Source organism: Rutidosis leptorrhynchoides, chromosome 7 (assembly GCF_046630445.1).
Source record: "Rutidosis leptorrhynchoides isolate AG116_Rl617_1_P2 chromosome 7, CSIRO_AGI_Rlap_v1, whole genome shotgun sequence".
Lineage (NCBI taxonomy): Eukaryota > Viridiplantae > Streptophyta > Magnoliopsida > Asterales > Asteraceae > Rutidosis > Rutidosis leptorrhynchoides.
Window position 1 is genome coordinate 327,759,294 of NC_092339.1, and position 17,476 is coordinate 327,776,769.

General features: G+C 33.1%; 1 protein-coding gene across 3 annotated transcripts; it reads left to right on the plus strand.

The window, feature by feature from the left end:
• Nucleotides 1-3,496: 3,496 nt before the first annotated feature.
• Nucleotides 3,497-12,082, plus strand: LOC139857724 (probable serine/threonine-protein kinase SIS8). 3 transcript variants are annotated; one of them, XM_071846552.1, is made up of 14 exons: nt 3,497-3,979; nt 4,915-5,355; nt 5,834-5,937; nt 6,994-7,688; nt 7,773-7,997; nt 9,271-9,311; nt 9,622-9,690; nt 10,333-10,433; nt 10,525-10,603; nt 10,683-10,781; nt 10,868-10,936; nt 11,031-11,080; nt 11,172-11,348; nt 11,431-12,082. In XM_071846552.1, exons 1-14 carry the CDS (start codon nt 3,587-3,589, stop codon nt 11,531-11,533), a joined length of 2,646 nt encoding a protein of 881 aa, XP_071702653.1. In that variant the 5' UTR covers nt 3,497-3,586; the 3' UTR covers nt 11,534-12,082. The 3 variants fall into 3 exon arrangements, with proteins under 3 accessions (XP_071702653.1, XP_071702654.1, XP_071702655.1); XM_071846553.1 differs by having other exon boundaries at nt 6,994-7,652; XM_071846554.1 differs by lacking the exon at nt 11,431-12,082 and having other exon boundaries at nt 11,156-11,287.
• The last annotated feature ends 5,394 nt before the right edge of the window (nt 12,083-17,476 follow it).

The following is a 17,476-nucleotide window of genomic DNA, read 5'->3' on the forward strand; positions in this document are numbered from 1 at the left end:
TAGATGATACTAATATTAGTTTTAATGATAATATACAAAAAAATAATAATTATGATAATACTGATGATAATACTAATAATTACTATAATGATAATGATAATAATAATAATAATAATAATGATAATAATAATAATAATAATAATAATAATAATAATAATAATAATAATAATATAGTTATTATTACGATAGTATTAATAATAACAATAACGATGATAATATTTATATTGATAACGATAATGATAATGATAATAATAATAATTTTTAAATAATAATAATAACGACGATAACAACGACGATAGTAATAATAATCATTTTAACAATAATAATACTAAAATTAATAATAATTCAGTTGACTATATCTTTTAGTCCGTTCATCAAAACCATTCGTTTTCTAAATGAAAAGTTATTAATTTTTCGCCAACTTTCCAACGACATGCATATCATATATCTTATCCTAGTAGCATATGTATTAAATTCATGATCTATCATAAACTATTTAACGACAATATTAAGCGTATAAGCATGCATAATCCTATATACTCGAGCACTAGTCAGCGATACACTATTAATATATAAAAGTTAAGTTATGAGTGCTCACGTATCAATACTGTGATTCAATATTGCAGGAAAGTACGTAGACACAACGAAGACAATAAACACTAGGTTGACCTCACGAGCTAAACCCCTGATCCATACCCATAACCTCCTTAGCTATAACCCATAATTTCCTTAGCTCTATCCCTCTCAAAAACTCGTTTTGAAACATGCGAGCAGAACCTCGTCGTAGTATTTTATGTATAATATTACTAATAATAATACTAATAATAATACGATTAATAGTATTATTAATCTTAATAATAATAATAATAATATAAATAATAATAATAATAATAATAATAATAATAATAATAATAATAATAATAATAATAATAATAATAATAATAATAATAATAATAATAATAATAATATAGATATAAGTAATAGAGAGAGATCAGTGTATATGTGTGTGTGATTATAAATGAATTCGTTCGAAATTTATAAACTTGAGCCACCATATCCCACCATACGATCGCATGGTTTAGATGGGCATTGGCCATGCGATCGCGCGGCCCTAGTGTCCAGCTCATAAACGTTTCAAAATATCCTGCCGACACTCGTTATATTATTATATATATAATATATTTAATTTATATAATTAATTATATATTATATTATATTTACGTACATAGTTAAATTGTAATTTTTGTCCCGATGAATCGTACGTTGTCACTCGACTAATGTCCCGGTTCCGATTTTTTGAACGTCCTTTCGTACGCCGAGAAAACTTGTACGTTACGTTTCGCGACGCGTACCTTTATTAATAATTAGACTTAATTCACCAAAATTTATATTATACGACATGTAACTTATAAATTTGAGTATTATGGTTATTTGCTTCATCAAATCAACATCTCATTATATGTTCATATACATATATATTTATAGTATTATTTTAACTCAAAACGTTTTATAACTAAATAAATATTATATTATACCATTGTGCGAAATATATATCTTTATAAAAAAATGTAAATTTGTACATATCGTATGTGATGGAAATATTTATGTAATAATATAATATCTAGTTTTTCAAAACTAATTATATTTCAAAGTGTAATTTAAGATCATTTACATAATAGGAATTACTAGATCATATAACGTTTTTCATTTTAAAATTTTAACTAAGTATAGTTCATTTATGTACTAGCGTTTATTTTAATCTCTTAATGTACTAATCGACATATCTAAATATCAATCGAATCAATAAGCGAGTGTTACAATTGTTTACTTAATTAATTTAAAATCAGATATATCTAATATATATAAACACGTTTTAAATACACGTTGCAAGTTATCTATATATTTAACAACCAATATTCCGACTCACGTTATATAATCAAAAATATTTTAAATAAACAAGTTCTATTATATCAAAAAGTGTTTTCGTACGTTTGAAAATAGATCAATCGAGTATTATGAAATTCAATCATCCACTAACCTTTGTCTAACTCTTGAAACTTGACAATTTGTTCTTACTTGTAAATCACTTTACCATTTTCCGAATATTGTTAAAATGGAAAGATTTCTCAAATCAACGTGGACCTCACAACAGAGACTCGTAACCATAACACATTGTATTTGATAATTCAATCATTTGATATGTTAATCTCATCGATAAATATATTAAACATATATTGAAACAAATACGTTTATGTAGAGTATTATACATCTAATACTTTGTTAACGTTTTCAAGTTAATATATATACATATATATTTATACATATATAATCGTATCTATTTATATAATGGTTCGTGAATCGTCGGAATTTGGTCGAGGTTAAATGAATGTATGAACATAGTTTAAAGTTTTTGAGATTCAACTTAACGAACTTTGCTTATCGTGTCGGAATAATATAAAGATAAAGTTTAAATTTGATCAGAAATTTACGGGTTGTCACACATATATGATCATTGAGGTGGGTCAACTTCACAAGTCAACAAATCAATAATCCACATCTCTAATCCCCAATGTATAAAAATTCACACACAATATAGCCGACCATACATTTAATCATCGGATTAAAATACTAATTTAGCTAATAATAGACCTTTTTAATCCAACAAATTTCTAATTATTGATCTATATTTTCATTTAGCTGAATGCCCGCGTGAACAATTACTCGTAATAATTAATAATTAATGAGAGTGGAATTTTTTACCGAAAAACATGAAATAAATAAATAAGTAGATTTAATTTAATTAGTAATTAATTAGATTAATGACATCAGCTTATAGGCTTAGATTTTTTTTTTTTTTCTTAACAAATGAATTAGCCTAATAATGACATTATCATTATAGGATTTTAATAGAAATATTAATTAGTAATTAATTAGATTAATGACATCAGCTTAGGGCTTAGATTTTTTTTTTCTTCTTGATTTTTTTTAACAAAGGAATTAACCTAATAATAACATCATCATTTTAGGATTTTAATCTATATATATATATATATATATATATATATATATATATATATATATATATATATATATATATATATATATATATAGAGTTTAAACTCAAGATCTCTTATAATGACAATCAAACTCTTTAAATGTTAACTTTGAAGTACCGTCGCACATGAATAATTTTATTTGAAAATTAAGAAGAGAAAAAACCTCATTATAATCACATGTGTTTACCACACAAATACAAGGGTGCAATTTTATGAGGTAAAAAAATGAAAAAGTACACATATTATGTGAGATTTGAGATTTTAGATAGGGAAAAAACCTATTTTTATGATGCATTTTTTTATTAATTTATTTAATATTTTTGAAATATTTAATTTTAAGAAAGTGGATTTATAATTAAAATATTAAAATGACAATTGTAGTCTTCTGGATTTTTTTTTTTTTTTTTTTTTTTTCACGGAGCTTCGTAGTAGTGGGGCGTAGGTTAACTCAACCCCCTCCCCTCCCTTCTTGTTTCTAGAGAGAGAAACTATCTAGAGAGAGAAAATTTGATGCGAATCGATCAACGACGATGTCAAAGATGAAACATCTGTTGCGTAAGCTTCACATCGGCGGTGATAACAATCGATTAACCGTTTCCGACACCTCATCACGCCCTCCACCAACGCCGTCGTTACCTTCTCCCTCTTTATTACCGGTTCCCGACGGAACCGGAACCGGAACCGGTGCCGGTTTATTTTCGTCAATTGATAACGGTAGCGTGAACGAGAACTCGAACTCATCAACTGTCGATTCTAGTTTCTTCGAAGAGGAATTTCAGATGCAACTTGCACTTGCGATTAGTGTTTCGTCTGGATCGGTCGGGTCGGGTCAACCTGATGCTGAATCCGAACAAATTAAGGCTGCTAAGCAAAGAAGCTTAGGCTGTTCTCCTTCTGTTGAGTTTCTTTCGCTTCGATATTGGGTAATGTTACCAAATTTTATAGGTTTTGGATTTTGTATATCACTGTGTGTGTGTATATATATATATATATATATATATATATATATATATATATATATATATATATCATTGTGTATATCATTGTGTATATGCTATTATCTTCATCTGTAGCTTTGATGCAACTGCTGTGTTAGCTGTTAAAAGTATTGTAATGATAGGTTGGTTTACATTGGTAATGACATTTTGTGTGAAATAAGGGATTTTAGAATTATAAATTCGGCTTGGTTTGGACAGTTTTTATGTTAACTAACTTTATAATGTGAAATAAGGTATGATACGCCTTTTGCTTAATAGGGAAATAGCTCAAGTTAGCTAACTTTATATTGTGAAATAAGGGGATGATACTCCTTTTGCTTGATAGGGAAATAACTCAAGTTAGTTAATTTTATAATGTGAATTGATACAAATTCTAAATGATTTAATATCTTTAGATAACATATTTCTGTTTAGGTCAAGGGAAAATAAATCTTATTTTCTGTAATATTAAGGTTATCTTAACTTAGTATAATCTACAATTAACCTGTGAATTTTGTTAATAGAATGATCATGGGGCGAATTGTTGTCACCATCTCTGGTTTGCAGAACAGAGTTCTCGAAACAAATTTTATTTTTTCTGTATTTTTTTTTTTTTTTTTTTTTTTGAGAAAACGTAGATGATCCCTTTCTAAATGATGTGCTAAAAACATTTTTCTGATATTGTGCGTTTCAATGTGTAAGGTTTAGTAATCATAACATATTCGGGTAGATACATGAGATTACAAGAAGCATATATGTTTGGTTTATTGCTTGGATATGACTGGTATCTTATGAAAATTTAGAGCTACCTGTATGCTTTTGATGAGAACGTAGTTTTTAAGGGAAGCTTATAACTGATTGAGAGAGTTTGTTATGTGCAGAGCAATAACGTTGTGAATTATGATGAGAAAGTGATGGATGGTTTTTACGATGTATATGGGATTACTCCAAATTCAATTACACAAGGAAAGATGCCGTTGTTAGTGGATCTTCAAGCAATAACTGTTACAGATAATGTTGATTATGATGTAATTTTAGTTGACAGATTTGTTGATAAAGAATTGAGATCTCTTGAAGAAAGAGTTTCTACTATATCACTTGAATGCCAGGCTGCTGGAACGAGTCAAATTATGAGTAGTTTAATACAAAGAGTTGCTAATATTGTTGTTACTCAAATGGGCGGGCCCGTTAGTGATGCAGACGAAATGTTGAGAAGATGGACTTTAAGAAGTTATGAGTTGCGAAACTCGATGAACACGATCATTCTTCCTCTTGGTTGTCTTGATGTTGGACTTTCCCGCCACAGGGCTTTGCTCTTTAAGGTGTCGTTTTTAGTCTCAATTAAATTTATATAACAGGCTACCATAATTTATAGGCTTCATACCAAACTGTACTGGCAAGTTTCCTCGGAAAAAGCTCACAATGCCTACTCTTAGAAAGAAGCCTTTTTTTTTTCTGAACCTAAATGCATAGCATCTTACTTATTTGCTTGTTTATGCGTTTTTTATTTGTACATGTTATAATCATCACTTGTTAAATCAAATAAGAACAGTATCTTTTGCTTTTAAACTGGCACATGGATTATGTTTTAAAATGCAAATTCGAGAATTGGTATTAGAAGTTAATATCGTCCTCGAAGTGTAGTGTATTGGTTTTTTATAGATAAAATTTTCAAAGAAAATAATAATATAAGCCTGTCATCAATATTTAAACACTTACATTTGAAGTTAGCTTAGTATCTTCAATTCTTAAAATTTTATTTTTCTTTGAGCACATTGTCAACTATTTATTCAACGCTAGGTACTCGCTGATAAGATCAACCTTCCGTGTAGTCTGGTCAAAGGGAGCTACTATACAGGCACTGATGATGGAGCTGTGAACTTGATCAAGATTGATAATGGAAGGTATGGTGATCATAACCTTTGTTGCACCAGTTCGTATAATTATATGGGTTAATGGATGTATATAAGTTTTTCCTTGACTATGTACAGATATAAATATTCTGCATACCTGTAATCAATCTAAAATTGATTAGTAAGTTTATATGTTAGATTAGATATTTTACAAGGGACTTAATAACTATTGCAATTAAGTGGCTAGCTTTATGATTACAGATGTTTTGGGTGGTTGCTATTATCCCGTTGCTACTTATTTGGAACAGTATAGTTATTGTTAATATTAACAATCACCTTTATCACTCTGTAAGTGTAATATATATAGGCATTCAAATGGTCAAGAAAGCTTGTTCAGGAACAATACTATCAGCTGTCCTTGTTCACTACGTTATTAAGTAGTTGTGAAATCTCTTCGAGACTCTGATATTCTTTTATTTTGAATTGAGTACTGTGCATCACATTTAACTAGCAGATACAGCCTCAAGTACCTGTATATGTTTTTACATATATGAAAATTAGATATGGGAATAGTTCAGTAAGACTCCAGTTCTATATAAAGTCTCAAGGGTTTAACCACAGTAAATTATATGTAGTTTATTTTAGCTTCTAGTAACGATTTCGTCATACTGTTTTTTACATTACATTTGTCATATGTGTAATGATCTTATCTACTGGTATATTACAACAAGTAATGAAAGGATCTTAAGCAAGGTTGTAATAGGCGTGAGTCGGGACGAGGAGGTTGAGACCTTGGAGGGACGAGTTGGGCGTTGACCAACATTGACTTTTAGCATTAAATAAATTAACCACACACACATTACACATAAATATATCAAATATAAAAAATAAATATTTCAAACATAAATATATGGCACACAATCTAATTATAAAAAAACCTTTTTTTTACTTAACTTTGACCTGACTTGGCCCGACTCAGCCTATTTTCACGGATCCTAACTATCATATGTTACTACAAGCCACTTCACTTTTTGCAAATCATATCACAGATAGCCATATGTTGTAAAATCTGAAAGTTAATATAGGTTATGTTTTTATCTTATGCAGTGAATATATTATAGATCTGATGGGTGCTCCAGGCACTTTAATCCCTGCAGAGGTTCAAACCTTTAATCTTCCCGGTTTCGGTAATCAACCTCCATTGATCGAAGTAGCCACAGATTCAGTTTCAGTTACACCACATCCTAATAATCTTGCCAACTTTGGGACTTCAAACTCGGAAATGGCTTCGTTTATAGGCTCACAATCAAAAGGACAAACTGGAAAAGTTCTTAAAAGAAATCAAACCGAGCGGTTTGAATACGACTTTGGCCAACTTCTTCCAACTCTAAACAGATCAAACGAAGGCCCATTAGGTGGTGCTGGGAAATCATCTCAAGCCCAAAAGTCCCAGATCAAAGATGTGTCTAATTGTGTCATAAGTGCTGCGAAAAACCCTGAATTTGCTCAAAAACTTCATGCAGTACTTTTGAATAACCAAGGAGATGGAAAAACACAGTTATGTGAAACGGCTCATTTGTTAGATATGGACATGTTGGGTGCGGGGGTTCAATATGGTCCACCGTTAACCATATCTAATGAGGTTTGTAATGTTCAGTATGATAACAATGCAGAACATGAGATAATATCAAAAGGAGATAACATCAGATATGGTTTACCTTCTGAATCCACAAGTGATACCCATGGTTTTGTACCGGATGATGCGGGTAATAGTAAAGCTGCCCTGGCTGATAACCTAATTGGTTAGGTTTTGCCTATTGCTTTTATAGTGAATTTACAAACCCTAGATGTGAAGCATACTCATGATACTTTATTTTTTTTTTCAGCCAATCCGTTCGAAATACAAGGTGGAGAAGGTGTAGTTAGTTATGAACCAAACATCATTGATAAAAATGATGTAAAAGGTAAAAACTTGGATATGAATTTGATGGAGACATCTTCTATACGGCACCCAACAGCGTATAGCACTCGCAAGAAGGCGATTAGTCTTACTGAAGTTGAGTGGGAAATTCTTTGGGAGGATCTTCAGATTGGAGAGCGCATTGGCATAGGTAAGATACACAGAGTAGTAAATTGTGTATGTTTTAAAATGTTATGAAATATCTATCATGCTTAATTTTATACCGAACTTGCATTAGGTTGTTCTGGATATCATACCTGGCAAACGGGTCAGGTTGGGTAACGGGTCGAAACGGTTTTGGGTTAAAATGGGTCATGGGTCAAACGGGAAAAATTTTAAATGGGTCCAAACGGGTCAGGTTGGGTCGGTTTTGGTAACAGGTCGAAAAGGGTAATTGGTCAAATGGGTCAAATAGGTCCAAACAGGTCATATACTGGACATTTGATTTTTTACGTTTAGTATATCGTTTTAGTTATTATTATTTGTTATTAGCTTTTATTATATAAATAATAAAATATTAATATACATAATAATTGATATAACCATTGATGTTTTCATAAATAGTTGACGGATGAGCTCGACCCATTTGATCCATTCGACCTGTCTCTATTTATTGAACTTTAGGATTTGGTACCCATTTGACCCGTTCTTTTATATTTTGTATATGACCAAATAGGTTGGAGAAAAACTCATTGGACCTTTTTTTAAGTTTTGATTACATTGTCGGGCATAATTTTTTTCAAGACCCAATTGACCCGAAAACTTGACCCATTTGACCCAAATTTAAGAGGATGGGTCTAAATTGCTAGGTATAGATATATGTGAAAACCAACTCTCGTCTAGACTGATAGGTATCATATTTTTTGGTCCAGTATGGAGGTTTTGATATGTGTAATGTGTAGGATAGCTGATCTTTTGATGAAACCAGACTGGGCACATCCCGTATATACCCCTGCTATATCTTAATACTTGATTGATACTATAAAATGTTCATTACTAATATAGTTATCAAATTTTTGAAGGATAGAAACAACTTGTCTTGGTAATTGAGAAGTTAGGAACCAATTATATCCAGTTACAGAAATAGATCTGATCATGTTAAACTTGAATATAAAGGCAAGGGGAAAACACAATTTGTAGACGACAGGAAGTGTACAATTTAGTTCAGCTATTTATATTTATATGTATTATTATATTAGCATGACAATACTAACGAGATCATGTTCTTAAATGCAAAGGCAAATTATTAAACAACTTAGTAAAGAGTCTGGTTCTTCAGTTGCCCGAGTTGTGGTATTTTTCACTCTATTTCTGTATAGTAGGCAAATTCATTCTCCTTTTTTTTTTTTTCCTTCCCGTTCGGAGAGTTATGTTTGAGAGATTGTATGCTGCATAACAATCTTACATTACTCCCTTTCTTGCAGGCTCTTATGGTGAGGTTTACCGTTCAGAATGGAATGGAACCGTAAGTTGCTTATGAATCACTTAGCTATCTTATTAAGAATATACTTTCCTTGCAAGTTATGGTACGATTAAACGAGGGTAGTGTTCTAGACGTCACTTAAAATATATTTCTTTCTGTATAAATGATTAAGTTCATACATGGTCCATTGAATAAGTATGTGATAGTTTTGGATCTAGTGGCTGAATCATTGCCCACAAATACTATGTTTTGTGATTGTTATCCTTGTACATACTGTAATATATTCCTTTAACTGTTAGGATTAGTTAACTTAATTTTTTCAAATTAGTGATGCAATGGTGTTTGGTAACAGGAGGTGGCTGTGAAGAAGTTTATGAACCAGGATATCTCAGGCGATGCGCTAACCCAGTTTAAAGGCGAAGTAAGTGCTACAACTTCCATATTTTTTTATTTTTTTATTTTTATAAAAAAATTACTTATCTTTTTTCTTTGTTGTAATTGTTTTCACCTTTTTTATACTTTTTATCATTCTAAAAAATATATGCAGCTTGTTTCATTTTGAGCTTTAATAAAATAAATTTGTTATTGGCGAAAGTGAAATATATAAGAACGTACATGACACAATCATAACTGGATATTTATTCATTGTTATTTGCTGATGATAATGAGGGAGGTCAAAATATTTTATCAGATCGAAACTAATATCTTATGAGAAAGATTTTGCTTTTACACATCATTTTTCTCAAACCAAGCATTGTGAATGCAATGAGAATGAACATTAAATTCCTTTGTATTCTCATTTACCATTCTATACCCATTACATAAAATGAACAAGCTCTGTTATCTCCAATACCTCAACAAAGGTAACAGATCAAAAGCTGCACAACGTAATGACTGGGCTGTTGGTTTAATTGCAGATTGAAATCTAATTGTTCCATTAAAAGTAAATTATTATGTTAAGGTTAAGACATCCTAACGTTGTAATTGTTCAGTACTTCTAATTGTTCCATTAAAAGTAAATTATTATTCTGACGTAATGACTGGGCTGTTGGTTTAATTGCAGATTGAAATCATGTTAAGGTTAAGACATCCTAACGTTGTTCTTTTCATGGGAGCAGTTACTCGTCCACCTAACCTTTCCATACTGACCGAATTTCTACCAAGGTGGAGTTGACTTATGTTTTTCTTTATTCTCAGTTTCACAATATTTATGGTTTTATTTTAATTCTCATACTGTTTGAATTATGCTTTCCAGGGGTAGCTTATATAAGCTGCTGCATCGTCCACGTGTTCAACTTGATGAAAAGAGGCGAATGCGTATGGCTCTTGATGTGGTAAAAATCTGGAATGCTTCATTATTAATATATATTGGTTTTATTTTTTGGTAATTAAAATTAAACTCAACACTTGCAGGCCAAAGGAATGAATTATTTACACACTAGTAATCCAGTTATTGTACATCGTGATTTGAAGACCCCAAATCTCCTTGTTGATAAGAATTGGGTTGTTAAGGTGTATACCCTCACTTCCAGTGTGATTAAAGTATGGTTGTTAAATTGTAATATGTACATACATAACATGCCAATTAATGTGTTCAGGTATGTGATTTCGGGATGTCGCGCATGAAACACCACACATTTCTGTCTTCTAAATCAACTGCTGGAACTGTATGTTCTTACCTAAGATGTCTTCAAATTTTAATTGGGATTAAGATGCCTTCAAATTATAATTAGCATTAATGTGTTTATTTTTTCTACACAGCCTGAATGGATGGCGCCAGAAGTATTGAGGAACGAGCCATCCAATGAGAAGTAAGTGGCCACTTGTATGTAATATGCAGAACGATAAATATTTTTATAGCTTTAAATAACTAGCTAAGTATACAGATGGCCGATTTTTCAGGTGTGATGTATATAGCTTTGGTGTAGTTTTATGGGAACTGGCAACGTTGCGCATACCTTGGACCGAAATGAATTCAATGCAAGTTGTTGGTGCTGTTGGTTTTCAATACAGACACCTCGATATTCCAGAAACAGTTGATCCTGATGTTGCAAGAATCATAACCGATTGTTGGCATCCGTAAGTTATTTTTTTTTTTAATTAAAGGGAAAAAAAAATAACGTTTGTGTATGTAGTTTTTAAATTTTGTTTGGTTGTGCAGAGAACCGCAGTCCAGACCATCGTTCAAAGAGATAATTGCCCGACTCAGAAGTCTCGGGCGTCTTTCAGTGGAACGGATACAAACTCGTATAAATCAACAATAGAAAAAGCGTGAACAAACATTGGGGAATTGGTGTCTATAGAGATTGTTGTAGCAGATTAAAAGGAAAAAATAAAAATAAAAAAAAAAGTTGAAAAAATGGAAAAGGAAATGAAAAAGAAAAGAAAGAAGTGGTGGTGGATTGGGAAGTGTGGGTTCACTCCAAAAAAGACGGGGGACGGAGCACAGCCAAACCAGATCGATGCACTCGACTCGAGTCAAGTGGTTAATTTCACTACTAAGTTAGCTCATGTAATAATGTTGTTTATATAATTGTTGACAAAGAGAAAGAATTTAAAAAAAGGAAGGGTTTTTGGTTTGGGAGGTCATAAAAAAGGGAGCAATTGCAGCTTCCAAAATTGTATACACATGGTGGTCTCTGCAAAGGTTCAATCTTTCTTTCATTCTTTTGGCCTCCAAACATACATTTTGTTACTTACATTTTAACATTAACTTTTATTTTATAATTTGCAAAGCAATACATCCACATATCTTAATGTATTTGAGAGGGTAAAATTGTGAAAAGTACATGTTGATTGTTATTTTGTTTGGATTTAGCTTTTATATTTCTTTCTTAATAGTTGCAGAAAGACTCGATTGAGGTAAGTAGTTTGAAGTTTTTTAGTATTATATAGGTCTCTTCCCATACACCTTTACCAGTAACGTTTAACTGCTTTATTTCATAACCATGTCTTGAGGGGTGGTTAGGCTTATCGTCATAAAATAGAGAAAAAGAAATTATGCAATACCCATTATCCATGTGGACCGTGTGTGGGGGCTTTTTTCCAAGGGTATTCGTAAAAACGAGTTTACTTTCATGTACCTCTGTAAATGCCAGGGAAGAGCCCAAGTTTTTTTACCAATTCAAACAGTCTTTTCTGCAAGATGACGGTAAATGGGTAAACTAGTGAGTTTATTATTTATTTCATATGATCTAATCAAAATTCATTTGCAAATCGATATCTGTATTGGTGCAGAAATAGTTTTGAAACATCTTGGACAAGAGTTAAATGTCAAATTACTACCTATAAAATATACATATCTAACACGCTAGAGAATTGAACAAATTTATTTTATGAGCGATGGTAAAAGAGACGCTCAAGTAACATTTGCAAAGTCATCCACATCCACATAACAAATTAAAAGAACCATACTAAAAGTTCAATAATTTTTTTTTTGAAAGGCAATTTAATATATAAGAAAGGAACAAGTACACGAAGGAAGGCAAGGAATCTTGCCAATACAACGAAAAACAAAAAACAAACACGAGATCTACCGAAAACACGAACTAAAACAAGAAAGAACTAGGATTTGATAACCAAGTTTTCCCATGAACCTTATTTGAGATCTAGTCATACGACTTAATTTGAATCTCATTGAAGGCTACTGGGACATTCCATTTTTTCCCTTTGAACACCATATCGTTTCGAAACTTCCATATGTGATATGCACATATCCAAGAGATCGCTTGCCATAGAGATTTCCCAAGAGGGGAATTGAAAGACACGCCATCGGCATTAAAAATTTCAAAAAGACTAAGAGTTGGAAAATTGCCACGATTCCACCAATTGTAGACCCGGTTTCATAAGTCGTACGCCATGTTACAAAAGACAATTGAGTGGTCAACCGTTTCTAAATCATCATCACAAATTGGACACCGCACACTATGTAGATCAATACCCCTTTTGTCAAGTTCCATTCTTACTGGAAGTCTCTTTTTTAACGCACGCCAAACGAAAACCTCCACCTTTTTTGGAACCATATTGTTCCTTAAAGTTTCAATAGTCCCGCTGTACTGTCCCAAAATTTTTGAGTCGATTTCAAGAGTAAGTTTTCTAACCGTGAACACTCCATTACTCGACATATTCCAACGCCAAGAGTCTGCCACATCTGGATTCAATACGGCGTTGCCAAGCATAGAAGACAATTCCATTAGTTCGGTTCTGGTTCGACCTGACGGATCCCTCGACCACTCCCATGACTGCTCACCGTAGGAAAGACGATCACGAACTGATGCTGCCTTGTTAGCCTCGAGCCTGTATAACCTAGGAAAGAGAGCGCTGAACTTGTTTGTACCAATCCACCTCTCGTCCCAAAATAGAGTATTAGCACCATTTCCAATAGTCTTGACAAAAGAAGATTTAAAAGAGACATTTAGACCTTCAATATCATCACCTGCTTTTATGATGCTAATCCAAGTACCTGTGCAATTTGAGTTAGTAGAACCCGCCCCCGAATTGAAACCGCCACATGAACCATATAAGCTTCGAATAACTTTATTCCACAAAGTGTCGGTTTCGGTTTTAAACCTCCACCACCACTTGCCGAGTAAAGCTAAATTCTTGCTTTTTAAAGACCCAATGTTTAACCCACCCGACTCGTATGGAGAAATGACACTTTCCCATTTTACCCAAGACATTTTTTTACCCGTTCCCGAACACCCCCCCCCCCCCCCCAAAAAAAATACGTCTTACACACTCTAGAAGATTGATCACACATGGCGGAGCACGGAAGAGCGAGAAGTAGTACAACGGGAGACTCGAAATCACCGATTTAATAAGAACAATCCTACCTCCAAATGACATCGATCTCATCCTCCAATTCGAAAGTCTATTTTTTATTTTCTCAATTACCGGAGACCATGACCCAATTTTGTTCATTTTAGCGCCAATGGGAATTCCTAAATAAATAAATGGAAAGTTTCCCATTTTACAACCCACTTGATTCGTCATCACCTCCAATTCATCGACCGCGGTACCAATACCATACATAGAGCTTTTATGGAAGTTCACTTTTAGGCCAGACGCTAATTCAAAACACTTTAACAACTTCATGAGATTGGATATGTTTGCCCTAGACCACTCACCAAAAATGATGGTATCGTCCGCATATTGTAGATGCGAAATTACAATGTGGTCATTTCCAACCTCCACTCCTTTAAAGAAACCTTTTTCCACCGCGCTTTTAGTCATAATATTTAAACCTTCTGCGGCCAAAATAAAAAGAAACGGGGATAGAGGGTCACCTTGCCTAACACCTCTACCAAGATGGAATTCTTTTGTTGGAGACCCGTTAATCAAAATCGAAACCGAGGCTGTTTTGATACACGAACCAATCCATTTTATCCATTTTAGACCAAAACCCATGCACTTCATAACTTCCATCAAAAAATCCCAATCTAAGCTATCAAAAGCTTTCTCGAAGTCAACTTTAAAAATGGTGCTTTTAGTTTTTTTCAGCTTGAGGTAATCTATTGTTTCGTTTGCTATAAGAGCACCATCAAGAATGAATCTTCCTTTTAGGAACGCACTTTGTTCTTCACCAACTAGACTTGGAATGACTTTCCTTAACCTATTTGAGAGAATTTTCGACAAGATTTTATAGTAACTTCCTATTAAACTAATCGGACGAAAATCACCTAAGCCTAAAGGATCGCATTTCTTTGGAATCAGCGTGATGAATGATGCGTTGCAGCCCCTTGATATTTCACCGGAATCCCAAAACCATTTTAAAGCTTCACTAAGATCTCCTTTTATAATATCCCAATACTTTTTGTAAAATCTCAAATTGAACCCATCGGGGCCGGGAGCCTTGTTGCTCCCGCAATCCTTTATTGCTTCGAATATCTCTGATTCGGAGAAAGGCAATTCGAGTTGAGAAGCTGCCTCCGGTTCAATTGATGGGTATACGAGATCTTCCATGCTTGGTCTCACTTGGTTTTTTTCCTCAAAAAGTCTTTTAAAATGGTTAAACGCTTCATTTTTTAACTTATCCGGATTTTCATTCCACACACCATCTATCATAAGCCCCCGAATATTTTTATTGTTGTAGTTTCTCCTGATTGTCGAATGAAAATATCTGGTGTTCTCGTCTCCCTCAAGGATCCATTTAACCCTAGCTTTTTGTTTTAACATGCTCGATTTGATTTTTTCCTTTTCTAACCATTTTTTTCTTGAATTTAACCATAAATCTCTTTCCGAATCCGATAGCATGTTAGTTTCAGCTTTGATCTCAAGTTCCATTGCCTTCTTTTTCAAAGACTCAATTTCAATATCAAGTTGCCCAAAATTCGAGTAGCTCCATGTCTTTAAAGCTGATTTAACATTCTTCATCTTATTTAAGAACACACAATCTTTTCTATTAGAGATTGAGACCGGAAGGTCCCACGCTTCCTTTATAATTTTTTCCACCCCATCCTCATCAAGCCACGCATCAAAGACTTTAAACGGTTTTGGCCCAAAGTTTTTGTCATTAACTTTTAACATAATAGGGCAGTGATCAGAATGATTTCTATCTAAAGCAACTGCCGAAAGGTTATGCCAAACATGGATTGAGGATTCCGAAACTAAAAAGCGGTCAAGTTTGCTAAATTTTACCCCATCATCACTAATGCGAGTGAATGTTCTACCGCCCAAAGGGATTTCCACAAGATTGTTAGATGAGATGAAATCATTGAATTTCTTGGCTCTACTTTCAATGAACTCACAATTTAGCCTCTCCGATTGATTTCTAACTTCGTTAAAGTCGCCACACAAAAACCAACAGTCCTCTTTATCATCAAGATGATTCGATAACGAATCCCAAAGAATCTGCTTTTTCAAGTCGTCATGAGGACCGTAAACATTGAGAACATTTAGGGCATGTCCGTTAGCCTTCCAAATACCTCGGATACCAATAACACGATCAAATATAATTACATCAGAGGCATCAAAATATTCCTTATCCCAAATCAATAATTGCCCACCCGATTTGCCCACCTTTTCTTTTTGAATAAAATCACATTTAGAAGAACCCCACAGAGACATAACCCACGACATATCCACAATATTCAATTTAGTTTCTTGCAGCGCCAAGAAACTAGGCTGCTCAGTTCTAATTATTTTTTTCACCCAACGATATTTATCCTCACTCCCAACCCCAATACTTCTAATGTTCAAGGATATAATCTTCATAAGTAAATAAAAAGAGACGAAGAAATGGGACAAAAAAAACTTACTGAGAAGGAGTTTTCTCCTTCCACTTCATTCCAATTTTTGATCCAAATTCTCGTACTGTTTCAGTGTTGATCGAGTTAAGAGAGCCACCTTGACAATTCGAGGTGTTTGAGACAGCCTTTTTCTGAGTTCTATTGGCCTGTGAAGCATCACAGGACGTGCATCTAGATTTAAGAGGCTTCCCCTTTCGTGCAGAATTTTTTGTGTTCATGAATCTAGATGAAGCATTCCAGGTTCTCATCTTTGACCAACAACAGTTCTTTTTTGTTTGAACAGAGTCTTTGGAATTGCAATCCTCCTTTGTTGATTTATTTTTTGACTTTGTGCCCCGGCCAATCTTTTTCAATTTTATGTTTGACTTTGTATTTTTGTTTGGCTTGTCCCTAGGCCCACGACTAGTTTGTAGTCCATTTTTCTCTTCATGTATTCCCATAGAATCATGTTCCAGTCGATTGCCCATATCAGATAATTTTTTTGGGCCTAAATTTGCATCCGTTGGGCCACAATTATTTTCTAGTCCATAATTGCCTTTTCCCATGTTATCACTTATATCTTTATGATTTATGTCACAATATCCCATGTTGTAGAAGAATAAGCTTTATTATTTGAATTTCCAACATCATCATTACCAACCTCCACTCCAACATCTTTATTATCAAGTTTACGTTTGTCCTCCGCTCCATCATCTTTACCATCATTTTTACCATCATCATAAACATCATCATTACACCCAGATTCCTTGTCTTCTACAAAATTTCCATATCTTTCTTCTCACCGGAAAAATCTCCGGTATCTACTTTAGGCGTACCAACTTCAAAGAAGATTTCTTGATTCTCACCATAACAATTGTTGAAAATATCCTCTTCATCGGATTCATCACTAAAAGTGTTATCCTCATCTTCAGAATTATCGAATGTATCGTTAACGAATTCATCATCTGAATTTAGATCGTT

Bases quoted from the DNA above. Each gene is read 5' to 3' on its own strand.
- LOC139857724 (XM_071846552.1), top strand. From the start codon at position 3,587: ATGTCAAAGATGAAACATCTGTTGCGTAAGCTTCACATCGGCGGTGAT. The intron at 9,312-9,621 runs GTAAGTTGCTTA...GTTTGGTAACAG, and splicing joins GTTCAGAATGGAATGGAACC to GAGGTGGCTGTGAAGAAGTT. The intron at 10,604-10,682 runs GTAAAAATCTGG...CAACACTTGCAG, and splicing joins TGCGTATGGCTCTTGATGTG to GCCAAAGGAATGAATTATTT.